General features: G+C 58.4%; 1 protein-coding gene across 1 annotated transcript; it reads right to left on the reverse strand.

Annotated features, from left to right (window-relative positions):
- On the reverse strand, positions 1–25,071 carry TWF2 (twinfilin actin binding protein 2). Its single transcript, XM_075513873.1, has 9 exons — positions 24,958–25,071; positions 14,832–14,909; positions 10,466–10,644; positions 8,813–8,908; positions 7,868–7,972; positions 2,401–2,526; positions 2,154–2,304; positions 1,596–1,717; positions 1–1,416 (listed from the first exon to the last, which is right to left on the reverse strand). The coding sequence occupies exons 1-9, from the start codon at positions 24,980–24,982 to the stop codon at positions 1,249–1,251; spliced, it is 1,050 nt and encodes a 349-aa protein (XP_075369988.1). The 5' UTR covers positions 24,983–25,071; the 3' UTR covers positions 1–1,248.
- Between the last annotated feature and the right edge of the window lie 30 nt (positions 25,072–25,101).

The following is a 25,101-nucleotide window of genomic DNA, read 5'->3' on the forward strand; positions in this document are numbered from 1 at the left end:
CTGTTTTAAAAATACTTTATTCTTTAGAAAATACAGCGTTCAGTACAGTGTGCTCTGCTCCCCGCAGCTTCAACCCCCCCCACGCTGCCCGCTCCCCCTCCACCGAGGCCAAGGCAACATGGGCACAGCCGCCGAGGCAGCAAGAAAGCGGAGGGCAGGTTTCACCGACCCCGTTTCCATCTTCCCGGGGAGGCAGGCGGCTCTTGAGCCCTCACTGGTACCCAGCAGCAAGGTGCTCTCCCCCACCAAAGCCCCAGTGACGCCTAATCCGCAGCGCCAAGCTCGGCCCTTGGAGCCGGTGACGTCCCCGGGGGGCAGGAGGCACGCAGGGGCTGCCACGCTTCCCCGCACAAGGATTTAGGGCAGCCCCTGTGATTTTTAAGACATGGGGCTGCCCTAGTCCAGAGAGCCGGCAACAAACCAGGGGGTGACAGTAGGGGCTGAAGCACATGGGGGGGGAACCAGGGCTCGGGTTCCCCCCCCCCAGCTCCCATCCTGAACAGCAACGGGACTGAGTCAGGGCTGTAACAGCTCCCTCCCAGGGGAAAAGCCTTATTGGGGGGTTCAAAAAGGGGATGCAAACATCACCCAAAGGCAGAATGACCTTTCTCCAGGGCCAGGATGAGCTCAGGACTGGGGGGGACCTCCCCCCGGCTGGCTCCTCTCAGGGACAAACTCCTGCCAGCAAAGCCCACCCTGCAGGGAGGGGTCCTGCCCGCACCCTGAGGGGGTGCAGGATCGCTCCAGGCCTGGGGCAGAGGGGCCGTGCACACCGAGAGCGGGACAGGGGAGCAAAATCTGGGGGCTGGGGGAGCAGGGAAAGAAGCATTTTCTCTTTTCAAACGGGAATCCCCAACACCATCCCCTTCCCTTTGCATAGAGCAGCCTGCAGGCGAGTGCGTCCTTCAGTCACCCAGGGGACACCAAGAGCAGTGCTGTGACCCCGGGGGGGACAGGAGCAAGGCTGGGGGACACGACCCTCCTGCTCCCATCCTCCTCCGGCAGCGCCGGGGCTTGCACAAGGATGCAGGGAAAAGAAACACCAACAACCCCGAACCCTCCCCATGGCTCTGCCCCCAGGTGCAACAAGCCATCCTGATGTTTAAAAAAAGGAATGAAATAGGAAAAAGAAGAGGGGGGGGGGGGGGGAAATAGGCTGAGATGCAGGGAAAGATCCCCAGGTCAGCAGAGAGGAAGCCAGGAAGCGCCACGGGGATGCTGTCCGTTCACCGCCCGGTCCCGCGGGATCTAACTGTCCTCGCCGTTCTCTCCCGGCCCCTTGATCAGCCGCTTCTGTCCCCGTTTGCCCACGGGCCCCTTGGGCTTGGCGAAGGCCTGCTTGAAGGCATGCTGCTTGGGGTGCACCTCCTCGTAGAGGAACTCCGCCGTCAGCTCGGCTCCATCATCGATCTCGATCTGCGTCCGGGAGCGGCAAGCGGGGGTTAGCAGCTCCCTGGGGTCTTGACACCCACCTTTGGGGCACCCAACTCCCCCCCGAGCCCACCGGCGGGGCTGGACCACAGCTGCAGCACAGTCCCTTGCAGATGCCCAGCACGTGTCTCTGCTCCATCACCTCCAGGTGGGCTCGGACTTACCTTCTTGGCTATCTCCAGGCAAAACTCCTGCTCCACGGTGTCCAGCAACCGGCTCTTGCAGCTGGAGTAGAGCATGCGCTCCTTGATGCTGCATTTGTACCCGGGCATGGAGTAGATAAAGACTGCGAGAAGAGAGCAGGGCTTGTGGCACTGCCCGGGCTGGTGGCCAGGGAGCACCAGCCAGCCACATCCCGCCCTGGTCATGGCTTTTCTAGCCCCGAGAGTCACAGTCTACTCAGCGACGGGTGAGCCATCCCATCCATCACCCCTCCCCAAATCTCTCCGGGTACACCTGCAACACAACGGCCACCAAACCACCCGCACAAATCCTCTGCGGCAGCACCCAGAGCACCCTGCACCACGCATGGCAGCTTCTTTTGGCACCAAAGGGCTTGCCAGCACCCACCATGGGAGGACGGCAAGCGGGAACAGACTCGAGCTTCCCTGCCGCACCATCCCTATCCCCATCCCCGCTTGCTCCGCATGCAAGCGATGCTCCAAGGAGAGCGGGGACCAGTGTGGGCTCTAGCCAGCCATTCCCAGTGCCGGGGCACTCACCAACAGACTCCAGATAGTCTCCCTCGTGCGAGTGCTTGTACAGGAAGAAGTGGTAGCGAGCCGAGTCCTGGGGGATCCTCTTGGGCAGGTCAGCGATCTCTGTGGGGCTGGTGTGCACCAGGTCGATGGTCTCCCGCTCCAGATCCAGCTTCTGATGGACAGAGGGGACGGGGGAGCGGACAGGAGTGAGAGGCGGCAGCAAGAGGCAGGGGGAGCGGGGTGCGGGGGAGCTGCAGGAGGGACCCACCAGCTGGATGTAGTTGATTTTCTTCTGCTTGAGCGCCTGGATGGCTTGCTGAGCATCCAGCTGCAGGGGGAAGGCCAGGCCCTGCAGGGTCTGGTGCTTGCTCTCCACACTGATCTCCGTCTTCACCTGGGGATGGAGACCATACTGAGCATCAGGGCAGAGACCGGCAAAGGGTGGGGAAGGGAGAGAAAGGAAAACCGGCCAGTGCCGCGGCAAAAGGCTTCTCATCCAAGGAGCCACCTGACACCTGGGTCAGGGGGACCGCAGCATTAAACCACCGAGAAGTCAGTCGGGCTCAGGGCAGCGATGCTTGTCACCGCACCACCACACCAGGAGGTCACCCGGCCCCCGTCCTGCACCCCCGCTCCCCCCGCTTCACTCTCGGCAAAGACCATCTCAAAACCGGTGTTTCCCAGCGAGACCCTGGCAGGGGTGCTGTGACCACCGTCCGCCTCCGACCATCTCCCACCGCAACCCGCGGGTGATGGGGGGAGCCCCGAAATCACAGCATTCAGACGCACGGGTGCCCGTGGGTGGGGAGGGCAAGCCCCTCCTCAGTGGCTTTAACTGCAGCAGAGAGGCAGCCCCTCCGACGCCGGAGCTGGGGAACTGGAGATCCACAGCTTGGAAACATCCCAGCCGCTTGGAAACATCCCAGAGGCTGCTGCCCACACCCCAAGCAAACCCCCTACGCCAGGAGACTGAACCCCGCTTCGAAGAGGGAAGAGAGGTTGTGGAGACATCGCATCACCCTGGGGGCCTCCATCCTGCGCGGAGCCGCAACCGGGGTGTCCCCGAGCGGGACCGGAGGGTGCTGTGAGCTGGCAGCAGGGAAGGGGGGTAGGACGCAGCAGGCACGGCATACCTCCTTGGGACCGGGGTACTCTACCAGCGATGGGCAGCAGCAACAGCCCCCCACCATCTGCCACAGAATACAGGGAGACGGCGTCACCCCGATGGCGGAGGAGCCCATCCCACCTCCAGACCTGCCCCTCCCCACCCCTCCCGGGACCCCTGGATAAAGAGTCCGGCAACGCTAACCCAGGTGCTCCATAGCGAGCATGGGTCCCTTTCCTTTGGGATCAGTTTGGGGGATTTTGGATAAAGACAATCCAGCCTTTTCTTTTTTTTTTTTTTTTTTTCCTTCTTCTTTTCCCTCCCCCTGATAGAGAAAAGGAAGAAAAATCAAGGCATGCCAAGGGAAATGCAGGAGTTTTGAGCTCACATCTCAAAAACCAGCCCGGCAGTGCCAAAGCAGATCTCGTTACAAGGCTGCCCTCCTTTACAGCAGCCCCACGTGGTACCCACACCCCGGGGACGTGATGGCCCGGGTGCCCAGAGCAGAGCATGCAGAAAAACACCGCCAGGAGAAGGAAAACCAGGCATCAAGCGGGCAGAGCAGCCTACCATCTCGGTGCTCGAGTCCTGGGAACAGGAATCCTGCGAGCGTGGGGAGAGGAGACACACCGTCAACGGCACCCCGCGTGGGGACGGAAGGGGAGGTCTCGTGTGAAACGAGAAGGGAAGGGGGACGCATGGACATGCCGGGAGGACGGAGACGAACCATCTCTCTGCTGGATGCCAGGACCTGCCTTCCCTGGCCGCACGGGCAGGGAGAGTGGCAAAAAACAACATGGGAGACATCAGCACCGGGGAGGAGCAGGAGGAAGAGCCTCGGCCCCGAGCGCTGGCAGCCCCACAGGCGACGTCTCCGCCAACGTCCCCGCACAGAGCCTGTCCTTGCCCCATCTCCTGCCGTCTCCCCAGCCAGGGTGGCCCCAACCCAGGGTCTGGAGGAGTTCCAGCAGTTGCAGCAATAGATTTTGGGCTATCCCGCACCAAACAGCATATACTAAAGGCTTTGGGGGAAAAAGATGCCCAAGCCTCTATCCATGCCAAGCATCCTGGAGGACGAACAGGGTGTGAACGTGCAGCTCTAGGGAAATAATTGCTGAGGGGTCATCCAGTGCCGGGTGGGCAAAAGGTCTGGCTGACCTCCAAGCTCTGCTGTCCTAAAGCTCTGCTGTCCCCGGGGTGCCACGGCACCAGCAAGGGCCCGAAGGCAAGCGCGCAGGGGTTCAGAGGATGCACACAAGCTCACCTGGTCCTACCCTGTGAAGAGGTGTGGCGCGAGGACATTACCACTGCCAACACCTCCAGATCCTCATCTTTCTCCCCTGTAAATGCAAGGAGGCTGGGAGGGTTATAGCCGGACCAGAGAGAGCTAAAGCTGCGGCACAAAGCGCGCTGAAGTCCAAAACTCCCAAGAGGTGGAAAGTTGTCCTAGCAGTGTCAACTCCCCCATATACTTCTGTATTTTCTACTCCTTCCCTTTTCAAAAAGGTTAAGAACTGGCTCACTGGAACAGTCCCCAGGGCACAGCCCGGGAGCCGCTCATGGGACAGCTGAGCACGTGCCACATCCCATTCCCCACTCCCCAGCAGCAGGCTTGGCGGGGGGGTTATTCTATCTCCTTTTCTTTAGGGTAGGTTTTTTTCCCCCTCTTTCCTCATCGCTGGCACAGTGCTGACCTCAGCTAATGATTATTTCTCTGTCTTATGATGAAACCTTCATGGGGGGCGGTTCTGGCAAAGCCTCTGCTCTACCCACCCACCAACACTGTACGGCAGCTACAAACGGCACCTCCTCACACGCTGCAACGGCACAGCGATTTTTATTTCCTCTTAATTCTTCTGCTTCATCCCCCAGCTCCAAAGCTGCCTTCCTCTCCCCCGTAGCCCCACGATGTGATATGCCTGGCTCCCCTCCGTGTTTCTGAGCCTGTGATGCTTCTAGAAAGAGTTCCCACTCGTGGGTGTTAAGGTAGCTCAATCCCAAATTCAAAGCCATTTCTTAGCCCACGGTCTGCTGACAACTTCCAGCTCAGTAAAGCTGGCGATGCATTTTCCAGCTATTTAAAATATGTAAGTATGAAGCAAATGGCAAATTTTTGCGAGCTCCCACCCAGCTATCAAGAAGGAGAGTAGCTCACAACATCACCTCTACCCATGCAATCCTGAAACAACAGGGGAAGCCTGGCTCATACAGCCTAAAACCTGCTTTACCGAAGGCTGGGCAGCCTGCTGGGGGACATGCAAACCTGAGTCCTTCCTATCTCGGTGCAAAAGGCTGCTGTGCCGGCCCTGAAGCTGCTGCCGTGCACCCATCGCCTCCCCGCTCCTGCTTTGCTGCTGCCCTTCCCCTCCCACCCCTTCTCCGCACTCGTCTGGTGGTTGCAGAGGATCCCAGGGAGCTTCTGCCAGCCCAGAAATGCAGCCACCTTCGGGGTGAGGACTGCAGACGAGGTCGGGATGTCGGACGCTCATACATCAGCAGCACTGGAGGAGAGGAGAGGAGAGCTGCACCACCAGCAGCAGCTCCAGGCAAGGGGCACAGCGAAGCACTCGCAAGCTGGTGGTTTTTAAAGAAACAATGTCCCTTGCGTCACTGCCAAAATCCTAACGGATTGGTTGAACCCAGGGGGACGCGCAGGGTCCTGAACTGCTAGCGGGGGCACGGGCAGACGCGCAGAAGCGCTGAGGTCAGGGCTTGCTCCGGGGCTGCTTCCCAGGTTGCTGCCAGCCCTGACTGCTCGCTCCCATGCGCTAGATCCGCTCCCCAAAATGAAACTGCAACGTGCACGCGTGTTCAAGGACCCCGCAGCCTGTGCGCAACGTGCACGCACGCGCAAGGACCCTGTAACGCCTGCAGGCAACGCGCAAGGCTGGAGGCATCGCTGCACTGAGCAGGGTGCTGCTGCAAGTTGAGAGCTGCTCCCATACAGCTCCTCTCGGTGAAAGCCCTCTGCTTTGCGTGGCTGCAGAAACTCGCTCGAAGCTGCATTTGCTGTAGAGTCGTGAGTTTTCCCCACCCTGAGGAGGCGAGCGTGGCACCGAGCACCGGAGCCGTAGCTCCCACCACCTCCTGCTCCGTGCCCGGGGCCGAGCGGAGGCAGCCCCCGCACCAACACGGAGACCCTTCAGCACACCCAGCGCTTGGCCGCTTCCCACCTTTAAATCCACAGACAAAAATATATCAATTTTCCTCTCTTTCTAAATGCTGGTGACCGCTCCCCGTGGCCTGGGCCGACACAGGGGACAGCGCACCTTTAAAATAACCAAACGGCAGCAGCACCTTCACCCAGGTGCCACGTCTTGCAAAGGTGAGGGTGGGAAGCAGAGCACAGGGGACCAACTGGAAAACAAGCACCATGAGCACCACGTACCTGGGCACTTTACCTGCAAGACACAGCCTGAAAAAAACCCCCAAAACTACTTAATCTTGCAGCACTGGCCAGCCAAGGCGATGGCACAGACACCCGAAGGTGCCAAACAAGCCACAGAGCCACCGTGAGCATCCATCTCTCTCTTGTGCAAGCACGGGCATCACCTTGGATCCTCCTGCACAAATGCTGCTCAGCTCCTCCAGGCTGGGAGCTGGGACAACCACCCCGAGACCCATGCAGTGGAGACTACCCCTTGGCGGCATCTCCCTCAACTCTGCCGCCCCGAGACCTGCTCTAGCAGGTGGAAACCTCCTGCCTCCATCTTTGCCATTAATTAACGCCATCAGGCTGATTGGCTTCACATCTCCCAGGCATGTCCTGACCCATCCATGACCCACACAGCCCCAGCACAGGCAGAAGAGAGAGGGATGCTCCTCTAGGGAGGAAGGCTTTCCATGGCATCCAAGTGAAGTCCATCATCCGTTCCGTCCCCCGTCCCCCCCCCCCCAGAAAAAAAAAATACTGCTTCCAGGTGGTCTTTCCACCCGGCGAGCCGATCCCCTTCCCTGCCTCGGTGTTCCACAGCACCACGGAGGCTGGCACGAGTGCTGCGAGATGTTGGTGGGGAGACGATGGCATTACAGCTTTGTCTGCCTCCAACACTACCCCGTGCCACTTCCACATCTTTTTCCAGCACAGAAGCCCCCAAATTTAGGCTAAGACCTCTATTTCCTGGGACAGCATCCCTCCTATTTATAGCAGAAGAGTATGAGGAAGAGTACAGAGGAAGACTATGGGAAAGGACGCTGCTGCAGCCCAAAGATAAGCCTGAATTCTTCCTGCCTCCCCCGTGAATTCAGACTCAGCTCTGGCTTTTGCCCCAATACCTAGAGGTTAGAGACTGCTGCCTGCTTTCAGCCTCAAACCATCTTCTGACTGCCAATTACAGCAAGTGAAACGGAGCCCTCAGTTCATGTCCTAGCAAAGGGCGGGGGGGGCGGAAGGGAAGTCTGCAAATTCCTCTTTGTGCCACCAATTTGAACGTGAGGATGCTCGGTCGACCTCAGCAAGGGCAGGAATGGGTTAAACTGCAGACGCACGAGAGCGCGCGGTAAAAATGAGCCATCTCTTTTAGCTGGATGCTCGCTCCCGCACGTCCAGCAGCAAACACATCCCTGCATCCTGCATCCCTGCGTACCCCGAGGGTCTCGGGCTCCTTCTCCCCGGGTCGTGGACACCCACCTCGTTGATGCGGATCTGCTGGAGCTCCTGCTCGGCTGCGGTCAGCGGGGCCGGGGCGGAGCAGGAGGACACATGCTTTTGGTAACCGCTCAGGGACACGTCCTCCTGCAGACAGAGGGACAGGGGAATCGTCAGGGGGTGGTTATCGCTGCAGGGCTGGGTGCACCCCCAGCCTTGAGGCTGCATCTGAGCAACTCGGCAGGTCTCGGGGTCTCTCCTTACCAGGAGGACCAACCTGAGCCGTGCTCTTAGATGCCTCCATGCAAATCCCACACTCGATTTTAAACAGTGCCCACAACCGCCCGTGCCCGTTCAGACCACCCTGCCCGTCCCCGGGGACCCGTGGCTGCGGCAGCGTGGCTCCTCCGGCTGGCGAACAGAGCCTGCGAGCCCAAGGGTGAGATGGGAAGACGGAGACCACAGCCCAGGAGCAGCAGAGAGGGGCACCGGTGCAGGAGGGGATGCCGGGGATGCTTCCCGGCTCCCATCGGCACCAGAAGCCCCGGAGGGGGCTGACGCCCGGGAGGCCCTTGCTGTGCAGCTCCCTCCGTGAAAAGCCCACGGAAGAGAAGGAGAAGCCTCCTGCCAAGCGCTGCCGGGGAAGCCCGGCCGGATGACCCCTGCGCGGCAGCGGCTCTCGCCGCTGGAGTGACACTGCCACCGCCTGGCACTTCTTTTCCTGCTCAGAGTAAAGCTCCGGATCTCCTCGGAGCCTTCCTCCCACCTCTTCCACGGTCTCCACCACAGACTGACCACAGCCGCGTGGGCACAAGAAAGCAGCGGCAGCCCCCCAGCAGACTAAAGCAGCGTGGGGACAAACCTCCGTGCCGTCCCCCCACCAAGCGCCAGCGTCCCACGTCCCGCCTGGCTTCAGCGCCAAGCCCGGGGTGGGCTCCCGAAGCTCAGGGTTGAACCCAAGAGGCTGCCCAGGAGCCACCACCGTACCTTCACCGTTCCAAACATCTCGTCCTTTATGTGCCCTCCCCCAAACTCCTTCTTCACCGTCGCTCTGGTGGCAGCGTACAGCATCTTCAGCCGGACCTGCGCAAGGAGGGAGGTGGCAAGCGTGGTCAGAGAGGGGACCCTGCCTGGCGGGACCAGGGACCAGCACCTCCCCACAAGAGGTGCCCGAAGCTCACGGCCACCATCCCACCACCAGCTCCGCAAACCTCAGCCCTCCCTGGAAGCAACCACCTCGTTTCTAGCCCAGCCTGATGTCCAACCACAGCATCTCCAGGTAGGGAGCAGCCAGGAAAACCCATCAGCGCTCTTTCCAGGACTGCCCGTGCACGGCACGGCCTTGCCAAGCCCTGCCTGCAGTCAGCAGGTTCATTCTGTGCTTTGCTTTCCCGTCGCTGAGCTCCAGCACATCATTTCTCGCCCACATCTGGGTAAGAGGAGGCGCAAATACCGCCGGAGTCACCTAAAAGCGACTTTTGCCTTTCGGCACTTCTTTTGCGTCGTTCTGCAAAACGCAGGGAAGAGCTTTGGCAAGAGCTCCTTGGTGCGCTCGTTTGCAATAAGACCCCCCCACAGTTTATTGAGAGACAGAGATAAAAATATCTATTATTATGAATTATTATTATATATATGCACATGTATATGCACATACACACACACACATGTACACACATAAATTACATATATTATATAGATTATATTATTTTATTATAATTTTGTGTGTGTGTGTATACACATGTGTATATATAATAATATATATTTGCTAGATATATCTCAACAAACTGCAGAGGGTCTTTTTTATATATGAGTGTTATATAAAATAACATATAACAACAACAACATATATATGACAAGTGCACATGTTAACATGGTAGTAAATCTATATAGCATATAGATTATATAAAATATACAACAAATATAGAGAGAGGTATATATGTGTGCGTGTGTGTGTGTGTATATATATATATATATATAAAAATCTTGGTCCCACTGAAAGCCCGTTGTGCTCAACGAGATGGCATTTTCCAAGCCGTACCGCTGAAATCCTCCCGACCACCATCCCGTGCCACCAGCCCTTTTGCGCCCACTCTCCGACACCGTCTCCAACCCCGCAAGCCAGCCCAGCAGGTGTCAATGCTGGCCCGGCCGCGCGCGGCTCCGAGGGAACCAGCCTGCCCGGCCCTTTGCAAGGCTGATTTTGGAGCTGGGCCCGGAGGCGGGCGGGCAGCCACGCTGCGGCAGCCCTCAAGCGGAGCAGGGCCAGGCTGGACGCGCGGCCAGGCGAGTCGGTGCCAGCGCCAGCTCCTCCCGGCAATGCTTTTGGCCAGAGCTGCGGTGGGACGTCTCCAGTCCATTCCGCTCCCCCCTCTACATCCCAGTCCCTCCACCTCCTCACGCAGCGCTGCAAAGAGGACAGAGACGCAATCCCAGTGCATCTTACTGTGCCTTAAAAAATTCCCCCATCCCCAAAGCGGTCTCCACTTCTTAACCCGGGCACGGTGACGCAGGGTGTGAACGCTCCTCCTCAGCCCCAGTGCAAAGTCAACTTGGCCAGCATCTCCTTCACCCTCCACCTCCACCTCCCGGAGCGTGTCCGTGTCCCCACGCTGGGGTGCCACAGTCCCGTGCGGTGCTCACCGGGGAGCTGTCAGGGGACCAGGAGATGAAGAGCCACTCGTAGCCCTGGGCATTCTGGCTGTCCAGGCGGTACAGCACGTAGCACGGCTGCTGCTCGTCCAGCAAGGGCAGCACAAAGGCATCGTAGTCGGCATCCCAGCGCCGGGACAGCTCTTTGTGGGCTCCCAGCACAAGCTGTTCTGGAAGGAGAAGATGGAAAAGGTGGTGTTAGATGAAGGCAAGGCTCACCTTGCAGGAGCATGTGGCGGCTCATCTAAGGGCTCGCCACAGCTCCAGCACCAACAACGATGCCATCCTGCAGAAAAACAAATGACCATCTCAAGCCACGTGCAGGAGTGTAAACCCCCAGGGGTGACCCCCCAGGAGATGCCATCAGGACTGTGGCTGCTGTGGAGGAGCTGGTTTCCTGCCAGCATCCCTCTGCCTCCTGTCAACCATCTCCTCTCCCCTCCCGTGCTCCTCACCGCCGAGGTCTCCTCTCTGGTGACTATCCTTCCGCTCTCCCTCCAGCCGTGTAGTCCCCAACCATCCCTCCTTGCTCACAGGGGAACATGAGACCTCCACTATCCCACCCGGACAAGCTCTAGGGGCACTAGAATAACTCACCAGGTACACGAGGAACCACCTAGATTTGGGGTGCCGAGAAAAATAAAGGTCCCATAGCAAAAGCCAGGATGGTGAGCCAAAGCTGCTCTCATTGGATTCCCCATAACCTCAGAGGGGTCAAAATCAGAGCTGATACCTGAAGCCCATATCTCTGGGGTCCCAGAGACCCCAGCTTGGGGTGGGACCATGCTGCCAGGAGAGCCCCAGCCTCTCGAAGCGACCTACCTATTTCACTTGAGACGCTACCACGTGCGTATCTGGAAGGTATCTTTTTTAGCTGTTACGCAAGCGGTGGTGGGGCTGGGAGCCCCGCGAGCCGGGCAGTGCTCGGCTGGGATTTAAACGCTGGTGCAGGCATCCTATGAACATGAAAACCCCCGCTGAGAGGGTCAAACCAAGCTTTGGGACGGCTGGATGGAAAAGCGATGGCGCCGGAGATGATCAGCATAGGTTGCTGGAAAACAGCCTGTAGTTTTATTCCATTTTTAGATGCAGAAAGGTCTGGGGGGAGATGTCAGGACTCAGAACAAGACGTAGGAAAATCCGGAGGTGCCAAAGCAAAATGAGTTGGGGCCTTAGACAGTTGGCACTCGGGATGCTCAGCCTGGCACGTGCCCTGCCTGGACCCCTGCCCACAGTCCTGCTGCCCATTGGGAGCCAGGGAGCCCCTTGGCTGGGGCACAGCCCTCTCCCTCCCACCCCATCCAGCTCAGCAGCTCTGAATCCCATGGCAGGAAAGCTTTTAAGGAAAACAGCTGAGGAATGAAGGGTTTGGGATGAATTACTCTCACCCCCACTTTCCACGTGAGCAGAGCATTCCCCCACCGACAGCAGCGTAGTCCTTCCCTGCCCAACGCCGCCCTGCCACGGCATCTGCCATCGCACGCTGAACCCATAATTATTTGCGCACGAGGGGCACGTGCTACCGGTACAGTAACAAGGACAGCAGAGAAAAGGGTGCTGAAAATACTTTACCTTCAGCGAAACTACCTGTTTTGGGAAAGAGAAGTGTAAAAACCTCAATGTACCCCTAAAATAAACATAAAGCCCTGCAAATGGATTTCTGCATCGCAAAGACCTGGGATCCCAAAGAGACCGCAAGGAATTTCACCCGGCCAAACCCACTGGCGGCTTGCGAGCGTCTCCGTCTGCCAAACATCCCGACACTTCACGCACGAGGCAATCGGTGGCAGGTCACTCCAGGCTGTACCCGGGCTGCGCCCAAGCCAGAGCCCCGCCGTGCTGCCACGAGCTGGCAGCCTCCAGCCTTCCCCTGGGCTGGAGGAGCCACTTGTTCCCCGGCCTCCCACTGGGCTCTTCGCAGTTCAGCTCAACACGTTCAGGGCCAAATTTTCCTCCCCGGGAAGCATCGAGAAAGGGAAACCCGGAGCAGCCGCCCTTCAGCAAAGCATCACCGTCAGCGCCGGCTATTTCAGGCTCTATTTCTGCAGGGTGCTGCTGCTGGAAAAAGCGCGGCTGGGAGCGTTTCTGGCCCTCGAGGTGCCCCCAGCACTCAGCTCCAAAATGCCCGTACAAGGCAGCCCTGCCTGCAGCTCTGGCGGGTGCCACGGGGAGATGGTGCGGGAGCCGCCAGTCCGCAAAGCTCAGTGCACAACATCGCTTACCTGCAAAGAAACGCACCCAACAGGGAAACCCACAAAGCCAACCTCGTCCAGAAACCCGCTGATAGAGAGGAGTAGAGCATCATCTAAAAGCACGTTGGACCACAAGCTGCACTCATGCCAGAAAACCGTTGCTGAGCCTTGGTGAGCAACCTGCTCCCCCTCACTCCTCCTCCATCTAACCTTGGCTTCTCCCAGCAGGCCCCCAAAGGCAACATCAGCTCAAAGAGATCCCAAAGGGTTGCTCAGCCATAGCTGCTGTCCTGGGGATGCCCAGACAAAGGCTCCTTGCACCATCTTCCTCTCCTTCCGCCCGCCATTGCCCGCTCTGACATGCCCCAAGACTAATGCCCTGTAGGGCAGAAGGTCCTCTGCAAGCCATCGAGCAGGGCTAGAGGCTCCTCTTCCACGTCCCCTGTGCGCAGGGCAGCTGGCATGTCCTCCCCAGCTGGCTCAGGACACATCCCTTCCAGGGTCAGTGTGATTGAGTCCGTCTGTCCAGCTGTGACGTCTGTCTGGCCACTCATTACTGCCCAAAGGTCCTTCTCTGGTGGGTAGCAGCAGGCTGATGCCCTCTGTGTTACAGAAAAGAGTGGTGGCCCAGAGGGACCTGACTTGTCCCAAGCCAGACGGAGGGGCAGACAGGAGGTCCCCGAGCCAGGCTGGTGGGACCAGCACCACCTTCTCCCCAGCAGACCAAGCCCTTCAGCGCAGGGATGCTCCTGGCTCTCCTTCCACCTGCCTCCCCACGGGAGCCTCAGGCTCTGCCGCGTCTCACAGAGCTGCCCGCGGCTGGTCCAGGCCAGGGGAAAGGAGCCGGCAGGGTGGGAGAGCTGGACTGGGAAGCACAAAGCACTGCCGAGCGAGGCTGGTCCATGACGCAGCTGCTGCCGCCAACACATCAGTCGGATAAATATATCCCATTCAGCCCGAGCGGAGATGGTGGGACGTGGTTTCCATTGATGGTAAAAAGTCTCCCTTGCTGGTGTCACTGGCCACAACCCAAAGCCAGCAGCACGAGCCCTAGCACCCTAAGTCCAGGGTCAGGAGCACCCATGACTTATCCTAACGCAAACCTGACTCTCACTTTTTAAAAGAAAAAGGAGCCGAGAGAGCAACACCGTTGTCAAAGATGCTCTGAAGAAACAATGCAGATGTCACATCCCAACACACAGGGACCTTGTCGAGGACAAAGCCAGCACCGACGAACCTCGCAGTGGCCCTGCTGATGTGTCCCACGTGTTGCAAGCCGCGCTGCTTTTCCAAATGGGGCTTCACAGCCCCTCCAAAGGCCAGCACGGGCTCCTTACGACCGCGTCCACCCTGGCATTTGCAGCGTGGTCCTGGTGGCCCACCCGAGGGAGGTGGTGATGGCAGCTTGGCAGGGCATTAATGTCCCCGCTGCTGTGAGAAACAACTCATTCATATGCAATTGTATGAGGCCGAGGCGATGGAAAACTTACACCAGGGAGGCTCCCCGCTGGGATGCTAAATCAGTGCTTTGCTCTGCTTGCTTGTTTGATAGGTGTAGAGGCCACCCAAAGGCACCTTTCCATGGGGCAAACGTGGGCAGGTTGGCACCAGCCTGCAAACCAGGCTAGGAGCAGGAGCTGGGACAGGATGGGTTTCGGAGTGTAGCATCCCTCGTGGGATGCAGCTGGGGCCCCATGCTGAGCCCCGCGCCAAGGAGCACCCCCCTGCCCACCCCTGCCCAAAGCATCTCCTTGCCTGCCAGGGGATGCCACCTCCAAGGAGGAAGGTGCTGCGCATTGCCCCCAACCACAGCCCCACAGCACCGCCAGCAGCTTCTCACAGGGCTCCCGTAATAAAATTTGACACAGCGGCAGCAAGAGCCCCCCAGAGCCCAGCACCGATCCCGGACACCAGCGTCATTCCATGGGCAAAGTCGCTACTCCCCCCCAGAGCTGCCCCGGGGCTCCAATAGCTGCTCACCAGCACACCCAAATTTTGGGCTTGTATTTCAGCTCTGGGCTGCCATGTGCCAGGGAATCCCAGAAAGATTTTACTTGGGGTTTCCAAAAACACGAGCTGGCACCACAGCGGCAAAGAGGAAAGGAGGAGAGGCAAAACAGAGAACCGACATGGCGTAAACCAAAGCACTTAAAAACGGGACTTACCGTCCTCGATGACGACCTTGATGAGCCGAACTGAACCGTTTCGGGCTTTGGCAAAAAAGTCCCTTAATTCCGTGGTGGCTGAAAGAACCAGAAACATCGTGATCAGATTTAGTAGTCAAAGCAGGCACTGGGCTGCTCAGCGACCACCCAGGGAGGGGAGCAACTTGGCAGGACAGAAATTTAAAAATTTAAAAAAGTAAAATCTCTGGTGCCAAAAAAATGATAATAAAAATAATAATACAAAACACAAACAGCTGAGAGCAAACTGCTGCGTCTCCCCGAGGCGTCAGAGTTAAATAGCAGCTGGGAGTGCATGTGATCCAGCAAACTTGATACTTGGCCTGGGTGAACATAATCACCCAAATTTAGACGATGGCTTGGCCAGTGCAGGCAGGGAGAGCTCAAGTGACAAGTTTATTCGCTTTACAGAGCGGCAGGCTTTGCATACGGGGGGTGGCTGGAAGATGTCCCGACAGGCCGTGACGTCCTGGGCTCGTGACACGCTGCAGGGATGCTGCTCCTGAGGCAGCCGGGGACCAGCACGGCTCCAAACTGGAGGCGCTGGTTTGAAGCCGAGTCCCTGGAGAAGGGAAAGGCAACGTCCCTGGGGTTTTGCTCCAGAGCCGGCGGGGCTTTGGTTGCAGAAGGCTTTTGGGAAGTGTTTTGGGGAGCCACCTTCCTCCTCATCCCCCCTCCCTGAGCACCAGGCACTGGCGGCTGGTCTTCAGCATCCTACCAGGAGGCAACAGCGGGCAGCAGATGTCGAAGGGGCAGTCTGTAGCCAGCGTCAGAGACTTAATCTGCCCACCCCAAAAGCATCACGGGTGCAGAGCTCCCCATCCCACCTGGGATATGCTACGTGCAAAGGCAACGCCCAAGAGACGCAGCTTGGAGGGGCCGAGCCCCCCGACAAGGAGCATCTCCCAGCCGAGGGAGTGCCCAGCATCTCTCAGCCCAGCTCCCCCCGAAAGCCCCTTCGATTACGCGCCCAAGCCCTTTCCTGGATGCGGCCATGCAGCCAAGGGGGTCCTGTGAGTTCAAAGCCGCAGGCAGCTCTGCACTTGTTAGAAATACTAAAGAAACCGGTGTTGCAAAGATTAGAGCCCCGGGCAGACGCCCCTCTTAGTCCACACCAGGATCCATGCTCAGAGTTGCCATCAGCAACCCCCCGCTCCCAGCGCTTTGCCGCACCGCCTCCCCGTTACCGATCACTCTGCCGGAGCAGTCCACGGCAGGAAGGAGCCCTGCTTTGGTCCCTGGAGCATCCACGGCCGAGGCACTTTGCAAAGAGCCATCGCTACGTCAGCTGGAAAGGTGCAGTGGCCGGAGAAGCCATTCCCTGCCGGCAGGGACCGTGTCCATTCCGCTTCAGTCCCACCGGCAGCGGGTACCAGCCCTCAGCACAGCCCCCCAGCATCGCTGCGGGAGGACGTTAGCCATCACTCACCCAAAGGACACACAGGACCACCGACTCTGTCGCACGCCGGTGCCCTCTGTCCCCTGGAGGCAGGCCCCGGGCTGGGGCACTGCCCGCAGCTCCCCACGCCCCGAGGGAGAAGGAGCGGGCATGGATTTGTCCCCACGCACAAACGCTGACGATGCAGGCAGAGAGGCGGACAGGGATGTCCCGGGGAGCCCCCCGGGGAACTCCTGCTTGTCCCCCCCAAGCGATACGTCCGAGATGCATCTGCTCCACCAGCTCAAAGCCTGCCCTGATCAGAGGTCCGGATGGTTTCTCCTCCCACGAAGAGAAGAGGCACAGGTGAGGAAGAGCTCACAGGCCGGTATCCTGCAAACAGCGGCGCTCCCATGCAAACCCAGAGATGCCCCCCAGCAGGACCCCGCGGGCGTGCAGACACCCCAGCAAAGGCACATCGGTCCCTAATGGCATTTTAGGGGGGACACACAGAAGGTTTGCTGGGGTAATCCCACCACGAGCAAACCATCCTTCTCCCTCCATCAGCATCGAGGCACGTGTTCCCAGCGCAGACCTTCACCCTCTCCCGGTGCCGGCTGGGAGCTCAGCCCGCTCCCGCTGTTCCCATCCAAGGCTGCTCCGATATTTTTAGCCCCTTTCCCTGTTGAGAACGGCTCTTTCCTTTCGGCAGCATCTGTGGTTATTGCAAACACACGAGGAGGAAGAGGAGGAGAAAAAGAGACATTTATACACCCAGGAAACCTCATGCAGGAGACAAAAGCTCCTGATAAGCATTAAGCTTCACCAATTCCTATTGCACCGCCAAAATAGGAGAAAATTACATTGTCTTGGATGTGGATGTTTCTATAGCATCAACTTTGGGGGAAAAAGAGGAAAGCTCTGCAGCACTAATGAGCTTGCACATCCCTCCAGCCTGACCCCATCCTTCCCAGAGCCCAAGGATGCACAGGGGTCTGGAAAACCAGGAGTCTGGGCAAATGCAACCCCCCAGCCCACCTGGAAACGCTAGGAGTGCCCAAAAGTACTGGATCGACAGCTGGGACGATTGACAGTTGAGTGATTGACAAGTGTTGGCCAAGCGCTGGGACCTGTGTAGATACAGAGGGCTTTAAGGGGATGGGGAGAAGCACAGATGCTGCCAGAGGAGCCGAGCGCACGATGGGAAATACCGCAAAGTCTGCCAAGGAAGGAGATGCTTTCCAGAGGAGAGAGTGGCAGAGCTTTCAAAAAAACACAGAGCGGGCTTCCAAGCTTTAATTCTGCTGAAATAATAAAAAATAATAATAAAAAAGCAATTTTCCTTTAAATGAAAAAAAATCACTGGGCTGTCTTTGACATCCCCTTCTGTCTCTCACGAAGCAGTGCCAAGAGCCAACGAGGAGGGAGAGGAATAAGCTAGCGAAGGTTTTCAGCACGAGCTCAGCAACTGCTTCATTACAGCATGATTACGACTTAATTGGCACAGCAGACTTGATGAGATGGCTCGCATGCCTGAAATATTAATATTAAAGTCCACAGCCAGCTCTGGAAGAAAGGCAAGGAGGAGACCTTACCCTGGAGACAGAAGCAAGCGGTACCTCCGCCCGGAGGCCTCTCCACGCTGGGAAGTCTCCAGGGCCCAACTCAAGGGCTGAAACACCCACGTGTGGGGAAACCACAAAAATCAGCTTATTCTTCTGGTTGGTCTCCTTCTGCATTTGACAACGAGGCGAGGTGCGAAAGAAGATGCTGGGCACACGTCAGCACGGCCAATGCATAGGGCCAGCTGTGACCATCCTCGTGTCCGGATGGGGAAGGGAGGAGCGACAGGGCAGAGGACTGGAGGGGGACCCACGCGTCCAACTCGCCCTCTAGACATGGGTTCCTGGAAAATCCTGGAACAAATAATCCACAAACAAACCCAAGGTGGGCTACAGCCAGCGGGGATCTACCAAGACCAAGTTGCATGAGATCAACCTAGCTTCCTCCAGCAGAGCCACAGACCTGTGGGCTTCAAGGGTCTCAGCTCAGTTTTCTAAGTGTCTCCAAGTGTTGGAAGCCAGCTTGGGAAACACAGCGGTGGTGAACCCCTACAGCACCAGCACAAAACTGCACGGATAGCTCACTCCGGGAGGTATCAGAGGTTGAATTGAGCAAGGTCTCCTGGGGACCTATGGTGGGTCCAGGTTTAGTCCGTATTTCCATGAACACTTCCGGCAACTGCAATAGTGCCTTCTGCAGCTGTGAGGTGGGAAGCTAGAGGAGATGCAAGCGCACGCTGGAGAAGAATTCACCGTTCTCTCAGGAGACTGGAGAAACGGGCTGGAAAAAAAAGAAATAGGATGAAACTCAATAGGAAGCAAAGCACCGTAACTGGGAGAAGGACCAGCTACACTGATGCAGGGCAGCGTCCAGCAGCTCCAGAGAAGAGAGGTGGGTTGCAAGCCAAGTTCAGGTTAATCGCTTCATGTTGTTGCAGGCAAAGTCATTCGTGAAGGCACACACAAGAGCATGACCATGTTATTTGGTGCTGACAAGGCTGCAGGCACAGTACGAACAGCATGTCCAGGGTCAGCATTGTGCGAGGAGCAAGGCACAGGACGGATGGCACCTATGCCAGAAGGTGCAGCATGCAGGAGCAACCAAAGGAACTGGGCTGGTCGGCCCAGAGGAGAGAAGAAAAACGATGAACAACTTGTACTGGCTTTCTGGCCAGAAACATCAGGTCCCACCTTGGCATTTGGGAAATCTCATAATGAGGGTGATCAAACCCCGGGAAGGACACCGTGCCTCCATCCCTGCCCCGAAAAACCGCCAGAAACCCTCCTGGGATGCTGCTGCTTTGAGGCAGGGTGAGCTCGGTGGCATCTTGAGGAACCTTCTGGCCTTTCTACAAGGCAGCCCTGCCATCGACCCTCCTGGCAGACATGGCAGGCACAAAGCACCCATGACACCCTCCCATGACAGCCCAAAAATCGCCTCCAGCCACCGAGTCGTGCAGCACCTCCCTCTCCCGCCTGTTCGCAGGCTGCAGATGAGCCGTCCCCTATTCGTGAGCCACCTGCATTTAGCAGCCTGCTAACCGCGCGTCCCAGGTCCCCTCGCACCACAGAACCTCCGCCACCCGCTTGGGACGGAGGGCTGAGCGGAGCCGGCCATCGGCACCCGGGCACCCCGGCTGGGCAGCTCCTGGCGCGGCAGGGAGGTTACGATATGGCGGCCCTGTGGTGGCCTTCGGGTGGCCCTGACCATGCAGGCAAGCTGCCGGAGGAGAAGAGGAGCTCGCGGTAGGAAGGCACGGAGGTGCCTCCCCTCTTGGCAGCACCGAGCAGGCACAGACCAAAGGCTGAAGGCCCCACGCCTTGGGGACCAGCGGGGCGGCCAGATCCCCGCACCTACTCGGTGGGCGTGCTGTTTGCAGCCAGAGCAAGCGGCCGCCCTGCCCCGGAACGCGGCCGTTTGGATCGGTCCCTGGGAGACTTCAGTGCCGGGCTCAAAGCACCACACTTCTCCAAAAACGCTGGCGAGACGGTGCTTGCGGGTACCACCCTGCCACAAAAGCTGTCCCCAAATCCGAGCCTTTTTTGGACGTTTACAGCCCCAGTTAGCTTATCTGAGCAGCGCCAGGCTGTAAGGAGGCTGGAGGGAGACAGAGGCACCGCGCCGTGATGACAGCCGTAGCCACGGCAACGGGCCGCTCTCCCCCCGGGGATGCCAGGGTGCCGGCAGAGCCGCCCACGCAACCCCCGGGGAAGCACCACAGGGACGGGGACGGAGGCGACAGCCGTGCCACTGCCCCTGCACCCTTCCCTCCTCCATCCTCTCGCTCGCTTCTTGGGGGAGCAACAGGTTTTTGCTTACTCAACCCCTCCCAATCCCCCCCAACTCGATGGCAGCTCCCAGATCAATAATACATGCTCCCTGAAACAGATGCCTCTCTCAATACACCAACTCACCTCGCCCTCCCGACGGGAAACCCTAGCCTCCGGCCATCAATCTTTCATTCCCTGGACATAATTTTCAAGTCGATGCAACTTCAAGTGGCTGCTTCCCTTTCACCATCCAAGGCACAGCGTGCCTGGGATGCAACAGGGAAACTCAGCCAAAAATCCAGCCACTGACCTGGGCAAAACTTGTCCAAGCTCCGGGGATGCTTGGCCTGACAGTAGTTGAGATGCTGATGGATAAAAGACGGGTTACACCTGCAGCACCCACACCTTCCCTCCACAGGCAGCTCTGCCCGACTCCTGCCAGGGCATCCAGGCAAGGGCGCAACTGCAACAGGCACAAAATAGCTGTTGCTGCTGCTAAAATTCCTCCTTTTCAGTCTATCCCAGTGTAACTCCGTCACGCAGCACCTGCTCAACCCACTCGCTGCAGAGCGCTTTTCTGCTGACAGACTTGGCTGGCCAGTTTAAGCCCTAAGAGGATTTTATTTCTCACCATGGAAAGAAAAATATATGTCCTTGCAGGGAATCTTTTCTCAGGGAAAAAGCTACAGATGTCAGAAGAAAATAGAAAAAAGGGGAAAAAAAAAATCTGAGCAAGAGAGGACACAACCAAAGTTTTTCTCCCAGTTTACTGTGGGGCTGGGCCATATCCTGCAGGATTTCACATGGATGACTCCTGGTCCATATTGCAAATCCCACCTGGAGACTTTCAGCCTGACGCCAGCCGCTTGCTTCTCAACACCCAATCTTCCACTTGCGTGCCCGGGACCTGTCTTTCCTCTGCTCTGGCACCTCAGATTGGAGTTAGTCAGCCCTTCCCTCGCTCCGGGGCGGGCAGTGCCCACCATGCAGGCAGCATCGGTCGGATCCAGTCAGCGACACAGCATCCCAGAGCCAAGCGTGCACAGTCCCGCTTTGCCTGCAGAAGTTGCTGGTTGCTGTTCCTCTTCTCTGCCCAGTAAAGCCACCACTGGCAGCACTGGTTTGGGCATCAAGGGGGACAGGGACGCCGGGACAGACGCTGGCAGTGATCTCATTGCATTTAGAGCCTCTCGACAAACGTTTTCCAGGGGATTTCCTCTACCCTGTGACTTTAGGTGCTCAACTTCAAGGGGTTTGACATCTCAGGCTATTTGCCTGGTCTTCCATCCACGTTGTGGCTCTTGTCATCCTGGCAGGCCACTGGCTGGGACGTGGGCCATCACCCCAAGCGAGGTGTCAACCTCCGAGTTGGGTGCTGGCCCCAGAAAAGAGCTCACAAACAGGAACCAGCTCCTCAAAACCATCCTTGCAGCAGCCCGGTGCCCTCTGTCCCCCATGGACACCAGGGGCTGTGGACCAGCCATCCCTTCTCCTCCTCCACTGATGGCCCAGTGTGATGCATCCCCAGTTAGGGGGTTACCCCTGGCGTCCCAGCCATGAAGCCACCCCCGAATTCACGTGGCTAGGCGCCTTGGGAGCCAGCGCTGCCTCCCAGCACGGCGGGAGGAGAGGGGCCGAGGAAGTGGTGGATGGGGAGAGAAGCTCCTTCTTTCTTCTCTGGCTTTGTTCTTGCTGAAGAGCCAGGAAGCCATCTGCTTTTGAAGGAGACCTTTGCAGACCCAGCAGCTCCCAGGTCCCCCCTTTCTGCTCCTTTTTTCCCCATCTGACATCATTCCTGCCTGCACACATCACGGTTATGCTTCTCCTAAAGCAAACGGCCATTCCTACCAGACGCTTTCCCAATGCAAGATCCAGACGTGGGGCAAAGCGGACGCTCAGCCGTGGACGGGAGCGAAGGTCCTTCCCCATCCCCACGCCTTGCCACCTCCCCAGCAAGAGCAGGCACCAACCTCTGGTTTTTTTGGTTGAAGAAACAACATGCATTTGATTTCTTTACTTTCTAGATGAAAAAAGAATCACATTTAAGAGACTTTTTCTCCCTACCCAGAGGTCACGAAAGAGCACCCAGAGGCAACTGGGTGACATCCCACCAGCATCAAAGCCCTGGTTCAGCATTGTCTTCCTAAGGCACGGTGGCCAGGCCTGGCTTTTAAACTCAAACAGTGAATGCTGTCCTCATCTAATGCCACGCAGGGCAGAACAGGGACTGCAAAAATACTCGGCAAATCCCCCAGCTGTAGTTAAAAAGCAGGTTTCCAGCCCCAAGAAGCCCACAGCAACCCTCAATACTTCCAGCCACCTCCCCAGCCCAGCAGTCTCCATGGCAGCCTGGTTTTCTTGCCAGCACCTTCAAGGTAGCTGCCACAGATACCTAAAAAAACCCAACAATTAGCCTCTTGCCTCTGCGTGAAAGGCTCAGCCCTGATAAAACACCTCCAACCTGTGGCTCCGCACCCCCGAGCGAGCACCGCCATCACTCCCCTCCCAGGGAGCACCCGCTTCTCCCCAAAAGCCGGGATGACTCGGTACTCGGTAGCATCGCAGCAGGGGGGTGCTCCAGGGGCTCCCCCGACACCGCATCACCCTGCTCTCACGCTGATCTACCACAGCAGCAACCAAAATCTCTCGCCAGCTTGCCTGCAACCTCCCCTAAGCCGGCCAGCGGGTCCAATCGTAATTCCCCTGGGAGCAGACGCCTTCCTGCAAAGGGGGAGAAATGGGAATGAAAAAACACAAAGCAATGCACGCACACAAAAATAACAAGGCTCCAGAAACCGGGAAGATGCAGAAAATCCCTCCTCCTCAGCAAACACCAGACCTCAGCGTCTCAGCAGCGGGATCACTGCTCCTCATCCAATACCGAATCTGTCATCTGCCAAGCAAAGGAATTAATTTGATCACTGTGCCTGGATGGGGAGGAACAAAAGACCCCCAAAGTCCCCCCAGGTGACTCCCTTAAAGCCCAGAGTGCCCCGGTTCAGCATCGCAGGTGTTCGAGTGGCAAATTTGCATTCAGAGAGGAAACAGCCGCTTCCCGGAAGAGGGACCGCGCAGCAGGGGATGGAGCAGCGGACCCAGAGAAGCCACCCAGAGACGTCCAAGATGCTGGGAGAGCAAGACCACCCAATGCAAGTTATTTTTCATAACCACGGGGAGGTTTTTACACCACCCGCAGCTTGGGGATCTGCTGCCTGGGCAGAGCTGTTGGGTCTATCCCCACCCTGCACCAGCTGCAGCTCCTCGGGGGAAGTCCGAGTCCCTTCCCCTTTCCAGCAGAGCGCTGCTGACGGAGCACGTTACGTCCTACGGGCAACGACAACTTGCAGCGACTCTCAGCGCTGGTCCTGGCAGGGTTTGCCAAACAGTGGGCAACCAAGGTCGGCACTCTCGGAGAGCAGCTCAACGGCTTTGCCAAGCCAGAGCATCCCCCCGGCAGCCGTGGGGTGCCAGGGAGGACGGCATCAACGGCGTAGGAGCGGACGGGCACGGCAGCAAGCAACAGGCAGCAGCCTCTTGGGGCACAGGCAGCGCAGCAGGCCTTGCCTGCACCAAACCCCACAGAGAGCCCTGCAGAGCAGGGCCAGCACATCAAGAGTTCAGGTGGGCGCTGGGGTCCGTCCCACTGATTTTTTAAAATTATTATTACTTTTTTTACAGTAGAGGGAACGTTCACCCAGAGCCTGAACTTCAGTGTCTCAGCTTAAACTAGAAGCAATGAAACGGAACTCAAACGTCGTCAGCTACCAGCACTCCCAGGCAAAGCAGGAGAAACATCTAAGCACCATTGCTAACTGCTTCTCAACTACAGCTCCTCCAGGAGCACCTGAAAGGGAAGGATGCTCTCGACCGTGCGCTCAAGCAACGAGGATGCTCGTGCCACAAAAGAACAGCAGCCACTAATTCGACACCCTCGCGCAAAGGTGCTGGCCACGAGGAAGGGATTTGCGAGGCCAACGTCCCAGCTCCTCTCCCAGGGCACGCAGCGGTGCTGGATTCGCACCCAACTGGCGCGGAGCAGGGCTTCAGGGGCGGCTGCTCTCACATCCCTGCTTGCATATTGATTCGGTTACATAAATTATGCAGCACCTCTACTCCTGATTAATATTGTTAATTGAGTTGGCTGGTGGGGAGCAGGAGGGAAATACCGTGAGGACACAGAGTCATGCACCAAACACGCCCATAAATGCAAAAGCCGTTGTCTCAGGGTGCTGGCCAGGTCCTGTAGGGAGCGAGCGGAGAAGGCGGGGAGCTTCCCCCCAGATACAACGGCAAGGCTCAGGCAGGAACTTATTCAGGCTCTCCGCAGCCCCCCTGGGAGGAGGCGCAGCGCTGGGGCCGAGCATCGCGGCAGGAGGGGGGATCTGGCCGGGGCTGATGTGGGGCTGCGGAGCAGCAGATCTGCGTGGATCACGGTGCTGCCGCAGCAGAAGGCGTCTCCGCGAGCAGAAGGTGTCACGACAGTTTATCGAGCATCAGCCCAGACAAAGGATGCAGGAGAGCCCCGCACCGGCAGCATCCCCGGAGCCAGACCCGCTCCTTCGCCTCCTAAGAGCCCCCAGATGCTCTGAGCCTGGCTCAGCGCCCCCTCCCCCCGGCTACTCGCAGGAAAACCCGCCAGCTCCTTCGGGAAGCTTCACCTTATCGCCCTCATCATCGCTACCGCGGCACCGACGCCGCCCGGCAGCCTGCCGCGGCGGGGCCGGGGGATGCTCAGGGCGCGTCCCCGCTGGGTGCCTCCCGAGGGGGGTGCAGAGGAGCAGCCCGGGGGGTGGGGGTGGGGGTCCGACCCCCGCCGAGCCCAGCACGGCAGCGGGGGCTGCGGGCGCCCGGCGGGAAGGGGCGGGAGGGGACCAGCGGCTCGGCGGGCGCCGCTTACCGTGGATGCCGGTCTGGTGAGTCATGGCTCCGCTCCGCTCCGCTCCGGCTCCGCCGCGTCCCGGGCAGGAAACGGCTCCGCGGGCAGCACCTCCCGCTTCCGGAGCCCGGAGCCGCCGCCCGCCCCGCCCCGCCCCGCCCCGGG

Source organism: Mycteria americana, chromosome 11, assembly GCF_035582795.1.
Source record: "Mycteria americana isolate JAX WOST 10 ecotype Jacksonville Zoo and Gardens chromosome 11, USCA_MyAme_1.0, whole genome shotgun sequence".
Lineage (NCBI taxonomy): Eukaryota > Metazoa > Chordata > Aves > Ciconiiformes > Ciconiidae > Mycteria > Mycteria americana.

Coding starts and splice junctions, on each gene's coding strand:
- TWF2 (XM_075513873.1), bottom strand. CDS start 24,982: ATGACTCACCAGACCGGCATCCACG. Junction 8,909..10,465: donor GGTCCCCTGACAGCTCCCCG/GTGAGCACCGCA, acceptor CTCCTTGCGCAG/GTCCGGCTGAAGATGCTGTA. Junction 7,973..8,812: donor AGATGTTTGGAACGGTGAAG/GTACGGTGGTGG, acceptor CTCTGTCTGCAG/GAGGACGTGTCCCTGAGCGG.